This window comes from Colobus angolensis, unplaced genomic scaffold (genome assembly GCF_000951035.1).
Source record: "Colobus angolensis palliatus isolate OR3802 unplaced genomic scaffold, Cang.pa_1.0 Scaffold110, whole genome shotgun sequence".
Classification (NCBI taxonomy): domain Eukaryota; kingdom Metazoa; phylum Chordata; class Mammalia; order Primates; family Cercopithecidae; genus Colobus; species Colobus angolensis.
The window spans coordinates 2,692,253-2,700,748 of NW_012112031.1; the positions used below are offsets into that span (position 1 = coordinate 2,692,253).

An 8,496-nucleotide genomic window follows, 5' to 3' on the forward strand; every position below is an offset into this window, starting at 1 on the left:
GATGGGGTTTCACCGTGTTAGCCAGGATGGTCTGGATCTCCTGACCTTGTGATCCGCCTGCCTTGGCCTCCCAGAGTGCTGGGATTATAGGCTCATGTGAGCCACCGCTCCCAGCGTCTGGTCTTGAACTTCTGACCTTGTGATCTGCCCACCTCGGCCTCCCAAAGTGCTGAGATTACAGGCATGAGCCACTGCGCCTGGCCTAACCCTGTAATTATTATACGTTGATTTTTGGCATGCTAATAATTACCTGGAACATAAAGTGTTTGCTGGTAATTCCCTGTTATCTTTGCTGATTTGTTTTAAACATACCATTGAGTTAAAGTCAGTAATCCCACCAGTTCTACAATACTACTGGAGCATGTTTTGTTTTGTATTGTTTTTTGAGATGGAGTTTTCGCTGTTGTTGCCCAGGCTAGAGTGCAGTGGCACGAAGTGGACTCACCACAACCTCCGCCTCCCAGGTTCATGTGATTTTCCTGCCTCAGTCTCCCAAGTAGGTGGGATTACAGGCATGTGCCACCACGCCAGCTAATTTTTGTATTTTTAGCAGAGACGGGCTTTTCACCATATTGGCCAGGCTGGTCTCCAACTCATAACCTCGTGATCTGTATCTATATATCTATCTATATATCTCTATCTGACTGACTGGCTGGCTGGCTGGCTGGCTATCTATCTATCTATCTATCTATCTGTCTAGCCCAAAACATTTTTGGTCCCAAGCATTTTATATAAAGGGTACTCAGACTGTATAAGGCAAACATGAAAAGGCTAATTCAGCTTCTCTAACCTTCCAAGTTCTAATTCTAAATGAATGTCTCATTCTACGACAGTACACTAAATTTATAGTGTATGATTTCTTTTTTTCACACACTCCAGTGGTTCAAAGTTATTTCTAATATGAAAATACTTTAGTTTTCTCAAAACTTTTCTCTGCAAAACTAAATTCCAGCTGTCAGCCCTTGAGTGTATAACAAGTAGTAAAGAAAGACTAAATGTAAACGTTAGCAAAATTGATGATTGCTGTCACAGAGCCATAGCTTGATCTATAGAGTGCCTACAGCTTGTGAGGTAAGCAACACATTTGAAACTTATAAATACGTAATTTCTCTTCTGATGTTAAAAAAGAAAAAAGAAAAGCTTATAACTAAGAATATAATATTATGGATGTGCTATGGGGGCTAAAAGTTCTGGAGGCTTTGCAGGGGTGTCCTTTTTAATGAAATACTTGTATGATTTGAAAGGGAATACTCTCAAGAGGATCTTGGCTTAATGAGATTTTAAGTAAATTCTGTTTCTTCAAAATAGAAATGAGGTCTTTTTTTTAGGAGTCATTTGAATTTGTTTTCTTTCAGAAATCGAGCTATAGCAGATTATCTTCGTTCAAATGGCTATGAAGAGGCATATTCAGTTTTTAAAAAGGAAGCTGAATTAGATATGGTATGTTTTACTTTTTAACAATTCTTCAAAGTAGAGTTAATGAGTGAATTTTTACTCAGGTATCTGTAGTTAACAGTTATGCACAATTTTGTCGTTTGTTATTGTGGCCTACTTGGTACTGAACTTGATTTTCACTCCCTTTTTTTATTTTTTATTTTTGAGATGGAGTCTCACTTTGTCTCCCAGGCTGGCGTGCAGTGGCGTGATCTCGGCTCACTGCAACCTCTGCCTCCCAGGTTCAAGTGATTCTCCTTCCTCAGCCTTCCAAGTAGCTGGGATTACAGGCGCACACCACCACACCCATCTAATTTTTGTATTTTTAGTAGAGACGGGGTCTCGCCATGTTGGCCAGGCTGGTCTTGAACTCCTGACCTCAGGTGATCCACCCTTCTCAGCCTCCCAAAGTGCTGGGATTATAGGTGAGCCACCGTGTCCAGCCACTCCCTTTTTTTATAATCAGATTTTTAGTAATGTTTAGGCTTAAAGATGAGTGATCTTTGGCTTGAGGATCATAGTTAAGCCATTCTTAAAAGGTTCTAACTTTATTTTCTCTAGAATGAAGAATTAGATAAAAAGTATGCTGGTCTTTTGGAAAAAAAATGGACATCTGTTATTAGATTACAGAAGAAGGTAACTAAGTCTTGTTTCTTTAAAATTAGTTGTATTCAGTTATATAAACTTTCTGAAAATAACTTCATCTGCATTAATTAATAATTGCATCTAAAATCTTTAAAAAGCAAATAAAAATACATTTTCTGTGCTTTATGAAAAGTATGACCTAGGCATATTATTGCAGATACATGGTAACTCGCATATCCGGAGTTGCTGACTGGGTCGATTCTGCATAGTCCTGACTTGGAGGAATTGATACTGAAAGAACTCATTTGTGCACTTAGAAGGAAAGAACACATGGAGCCATTGTGATTGATGCTGGGAAAAGAGCACTGCAGTGTGCTCTTAGACAAGTCATTCTTATCTCTGAGCTTTTCTTTTTATCTGTAAATACAACAAATAATATTCCAGTCCTAAAATGTATACTTCATAGGCAAAGTTAGAATAAGTAAATAACATTGTTATGAGTTGATCATTTATTATAAAGCTCTTAGAAAAGTGCTTAGCACATAGTAGATGCTCAATAAATACTAGCTTTTATTAATATGATTACCATATATAATGTGGTTTGGAAAGAACTTACTAAGAGTAGCAGCTCTACAGGGACCAAGGCAAATTCACTGCCCTTCTTTAATTAGAAGACTCTGTCACCAGATATAAAATGAAGTTTTTCTTTGTGTTAAAGAGTTAAGGCAATTGTACTGAATTTTTCTCAGTTTTTAGTTTCCTCATGACTTAGATTTTGATGCTGTATAAAATAAATAATTTTCATTTAAATTTGACAAATGCTTGGAGATTACTGAAATTTTTTCAAGTATGCTGCATATATAGTTGCAAAATGCAGTTTTTAAAATGTCAAATGCTATTTTTATTGAAATCTATCTGTACGTAACTACGTGCTCTTTTTCAAGGTTATGGAATTAGAATCAAAGCTAAATGAAGCAAAAGAAGAATTTACGTCAGGTGGACCTCTTGGTCAGAAACGAGACCCAAAAGAATGGATTCCCCGTCCGCCAGAAAAGTATGCATTGAGTGGTCACAGGAGTCCAGTCACCCGAGTCATTTTCCATCCTGTGTTCAGTGTTATGGTCTCTGCTTCAGAGGATGCTACTATTAAGGTAATTTTCTGCTAAAAGCAGAATTAAAGTTAATAGGGTGAAGAAAATTAAAAGATCCTGAAAATGAGGGCCTGTGCAGAGGGACAGGAGGTACTCTTTGAAATGTAGTGATTTTGGTTCTGAATCTTAAAGACAGAATTGGAATAAAATACCATTGTGGCTCCTGAGAGGCATGCTGCCAGGTAAGTTTGATGGTGAATTTGAGAAAGTCGGGTGTCACTAACTGAGTTGATGTCAGTGGGTCACCTTGTGCTTGAACAGTTTTTGTTCTTAGAGGATGAAAAGTGTGTGCCTTACCTTTAAGCAGAGGTTGTGTGTGAAATACCATTTGACAAAACTAGTAATTGATAGGGTGAATCTATACTGCAAACGAATTCAGTAGAGGATTCATTTAAATTGGACTTTCCTTGATGTATTTAAAATTGGCTTTCCAGGAGTAGGGGAATATAAGAGCTTTTCATTTTATAAATTATGTATTTCATTAAAAAATTTTTTTTCACAGTAAACATGTATTACCTTTTAATGTTGTGCTTTTTTAATTAGGAAAAGAGTTGTTTTTAAGTTGCCTTTGTTCCAGACACAATAAAATGACATTTGTATAAACCACCTACAGAAAGATAAGATAGTTGCAATATAGGTAGATTTAGGTAGGTCTCTCTATACTAAGAGTTGTTTCAAAGCAAGTTAGTTACAGATATTAAGTTTCATTTACAAAAGTATAACCAATTGGCCGGGCGCAGTGGCTCATGCCTGTAATCCCAGCGGGCGGATCACGAGGTCAGGAGATCGAGACCATGCTGGCTAACACAATGAAACCCCATCTCTACTAAAAATACAAAAAAATTAGCTGGGCGTGGTGGTGGGCACCTGTAGTCCCACCTACTCGGAAGGCTGAGGCAGGAGAATGGCATGAACCCGGGAGGCAGAGCTTGCAGTGAGCCGAGATCACGCCACTGTACTCCAGTCTGGGTGACAGAGCAAAAAAAAAAAGTATAACTAAGAAAATGTGAGTAGATTGTGTATGTCATATAGCAGTTCAGCATAAAATGCAGGCATAGGCCGGGCACAGTGGCTCAAGCCTGTAATCCCAGCACTTTGGGAGGCTGAGGCGGGTGGATCACGAGGTCAGGAGATCGAGACCATGCTGGCTAACACAATGAAACCCCATCTCTACTAAAAATACAAAAAAATTAGCCAGGCGTGGTGGCGGGCGCCTGTAGTCCCAGCTACTCGGGAGGCTGAGGCAGGAGAATGGCGTGAACCCAGGAGGCAGAGCTTGCAGCTTGCAGTGAGCCGAGATCGTGCCACTGCACTCGAGCCTGGGGGGCAGAGCAAGACTCCGTCTCAAAAAAGAAAAAAAAAAAAAATACAGGCGTAATTTAAATGCGACTGTACTTAACTAGTTCTTCAAGTTAAACATTGTTTTACAGTGTGTTTATGTGATTTCTTTAGGTTCTAAATCAGTGACTTGCACCCTGTGGGCTTGTGATTTAGGAGGGTGGCTGTAGAGTCATTGTAAGGGAGTCCTACGTTCATACAAGCATCATGGCTTTCTAGAGGGTAAAATAATAATATGCCTAATACATTAATATACTCCATTTTTAAAAATAGGTAGACATGCATTTAAATCTTTTTCATGATAGTCTTTCGTCGTTATGTACTAAAACACTACAACTGCTCTTGTGAGGTTTGGGATAGAGGTAGACATTCTTTAATAGATGGAAAATTATCTGGCCATGGTGGCTCATGCCTGTAATTCCAGCACTTTGGGAGACTGAGGCAGGTGGATCACGAGGTCAGGAGTTCAAGACCAGCCTGGCCAAATGGTGAAACCCTGTGTCTACCAAAAATACAAAAATTAGTCGGGTGTGGTGGTGGGCGCCTGTATTCCCAGCTACTCAGGAGGCTGAGGCAGGAGAATTGCTTGAAGTCTGGGAGGCGGAGGTTGCAGTGAGCCGAGATTGCGCCACTGCACTCCAGCCTGGGTGACAGAGCAAGACTCTCTCTCAAAAAAAAAAAAAAGGTGGAAAATCTAGAATCTAGGCTTAACTGTTGATTTTACAACAGTATTATAAAAGCATAAACAGAACTGTAAATATACCCCCTTAAAATGTATCTATTAAGTCTGATTTAAAATTAGTACAAATGGAAGTTTTAGAACTTTTTATTTGTAATCATACCACGTGTCACAGCAACTACTTAGAGTCCACCCTTCAACTTAGTCTTTTTATTTTTATTTTTTTCTGGCCACAGGAAACCTCCTCATACCATTTAGTCTTTAAATGTGCACACATGTGGTTGTTTCATTAATGAAAAGTAGTTATATATGGTTTTGTTAACTTGACTAGATTTATTTTAGAAATACTTTCCTTTGTTTCTAATGAATCATCATTTTAGTAACTTTAAGCTGATCATCTTATTTATATAGAGCGGCTTTGTAGGGTAGTTAGTGGTCAGGGGCACTGGCTCTGAGTTCAAATCCTGGCTCTACCACTCAATAGTTAATGTGATTATGGGCAAGTTAACTTTTTGTGGCTTTCTTGATTTGTTAAATGAAGAGTATTAATACCTACCTCATAGGGTCTGGGGGAAGATTAAATGATTTAGGACATGGAAGCTGTTTAAAACAGTTTTTGCTGGCCAGATTCCAGAGGAGCACTCAGTGTCAGCAACGTATCAACATCAGTAACAAGCTGTCCTCTTTTGGACTTTGCCTCCCGAGTAGCTGGGATTGCAGGCACCTGCCACCACACCCAGCTAATTTTTGTATTTTTAGTAGAGATGAGGTTTCACCATCTTGGTCAGGCTGGTCTCAAATCCTGACCTCATGATCCCCCTGCCTCAGCCTCCCAAAGTGCTGGGATTACAGGCGTGAGCCACCGCGCCTGGCCAGCTAAGTTATTTTTAAATGACAACTGCAATAGAATGATTTTCCAAAATACTCAAAGGGCAACATACAGAAAGTGTTTTGTAATTTTATGACTGTCTTGGGCAAAGGGCTTGATACAGTTAAGGCTCAGGTTTCTTATTTAAAAATATCTGTGTGGTCAGGTGCTGTGGCTCAGATGCCTGTAATCCCAGCACTTTGGGAAGCTGAGGCGGGAGGATCACTTGAGTCCAAGAGTTGGAGGCCAGCCTGGGCAACAAAGTGAGACCTCGTCTCTATTAAATAAGTAAATAAATAAATAACTGTATTATATTCTGCACTGTAAAAGTAATGCATATGTAATGAATGTAACAGAACAATACCTGGCAAATAGATGGTAAGGGCTCAATAAACTGTTGCTGATGTTATAGTTATTAATAACAATAAAATTGTCTTAAATAATGTCTTATATGCATTTGATGAATAAAACTGGTTTCTTTTAAAAACATTCAGTTGTCATCAACCTTTGAACAATAATTTATGAAAAATATTATAGAGGGATGTATATTTAGACCAGTTCATGACAGTATTTTTAATTACATTATTTAAATTTTTAGATTGATTTTTCTGATTGTCATTTAGAGCTAATTTCTTTTGAGATGCTCTGTTGCCCAGGCTGCAATGCAGTGGTGCGATCTTGGCTCACTGCAACCTCTGCTTCCTGGGTTTAGGCAATTCTCTTGCCTCAGCCTTCTGAGTAGCTGAGACTACAGACGTGCGCCACCAAACCTGGCTAAATTTTTTGTATTTTTAGTAGACACGGAATTTCGCCTTGTTGGCCAGGCAGGCTGATTTTTAACTCCTGACCTCAAGTGATCTGCCCACCTTGGCCTCCCAAAGTACTGGGATTACAGGTGTGAGCCACCGTGCCCGGCTAGAACTAATTTAAACATGGAGAAAGAAGAGGTAAGGTGAGAGGATCGCCTGAGCCCAGAAGGTCAAGGCTGCAGTGAGCTATGGTCATGCCACTACACTCAAGCCTGGGCAACGAAGCGAGACCCTATCTCTAAAAGATAAATAAATAAACAAACAAAACTGGAAAATATGTTCAACTAATAAGCAATTGAAAGATTGCCGGCTGGGCATGGTTGCTCAAGCCTATAATCCCAGCACTTTGGGAGGCCAAGACGGGCGGATCACAAGGTCAGGAGATCGAGACCATCCTGGCTAACATGGTGAAACCCTGTCTCTACTGAAAAATACGAAAAATTAGCCGGGTGTGATGGCGGGCACCTGTAATCCCAGCTACTCGGGAGGCGGAACTTGCAGTGAGCCGAGATCACGCCAGTGCACTCCAGCCTGGGTGACAGAGCGAGACTCCGTCTCAGATAAAAAAAAAAAAATTGCCGTGTGTGTGTGTGAAATTGTCAAGATACTTTACCTATTAAGTAAGAATCCCCAGTGATGAGTTTGATAAAGCAGTCATTCTCATTACATTTGATACAGTCTTATGGGATAGCAATTTAACAGAGTATATGAAGGCTGTAAAAGTTTATACTTTTTGACCCACTAATTCTTTTTCCCCATTGCTGTCTGACCTAAGTATTAAAAAATGAGGACAGAATTTTTTTATATTCAAAAATGTTCACTGTAATGTTTTCTATAATGGTGGTTTAGCACACAATTTTTTTTTTTTTTTTTTTTTTTTTGAGACAGAGTTTTACTCCTGTTGCCCAGGCTGGAGTGCATTGGTATGATCTCGTCTCACTGCGTTTTCTGCCTCCCAGGTTCAAGCAATTCTCCTGCCTCAGCCTCCCGAGTAGCTGGGATTACAGGTGCCCACCACAAAGCCCAGCTAATTTTTTGTATTTTTAGTAGAGACGGGGTTTTACCATGTTGGCCAGGATGGTCTTGACCTCCTAACCTTAGGTGATCCACCTGTCTTGGCCTTCCAGAGTGCTGGAATTACAGGCATGAGCCACCACGCCCAACCAAGAATTCTTTTAAAAGTAATACTTTCCGAGTTTTTAGTGGCACAGAAAAATATTTGTGATAAGAACCAGGAGGGGAGGGATGAGCACAGTGGCTCACACCTGTAATCCTAGTGACTCAGAAGGCCAAGACAGGAGGATGAATTTGAGGCCAGGAGCTCTAGACCCACCTGGGCGACATAGCGAGGCTCTGTCTCTACAAGAAAGAAAAAATTACCTGGGTGTGGTGGTGTGCACCTGTAGTCCTACTTCCTCTGGAGGCTGAGGTGGGAGCAACACTGAAGCCCAGAATTCAAGGTTGCTGTGAGTTGTGATCACACCACTCCACTTCACCACAGGCCACAGAGGGAGACCCTGTCAATTAAAATAAGAGAGAGAAGAAAGAAAATAGGGCCAGGTGCAGTGGCTTACACCTGTAATCCCAGCACTTTGGGAGGCCCAGGTGGATGGATCATGAGGTCAGGAGATC

The 8,496-nt window shown here is 40.3% G+C and overlaps 1 protein-coding gene across 1 annotated transcript in view; it reads left to right on the forward strand.

Annotated features, from left to right (window-relative positions):
- PAFAH1B1 (platelet-activating factor acetylhydrolase 1b, regulatory subunit 1 (45kDa)) overlaps window positions 1–8,496 on the forward strand; it is a 100,155-nt gene that overhangs the window by 75,515 nt on the left and 16,144 nt on the right. Inside the window, exons 3-5 of the mRNA XM_011956128.1 lie at window positions 1,356–1,440; window positions 1,996–2,070; window positions 2,964–3,170. Of these exons, the coding sequence (XP_011811518.1) occupies window positions 1,356–1,440; window positions 1,996–2,070; window positions 2,964–3,170 (367 nt within the window). The remainder of the gene's footprint in view (window positions 1–1,355; window positions 1,441–1,995; window positions 2,071–2,963; window positions 3,171–8,496) is intronic.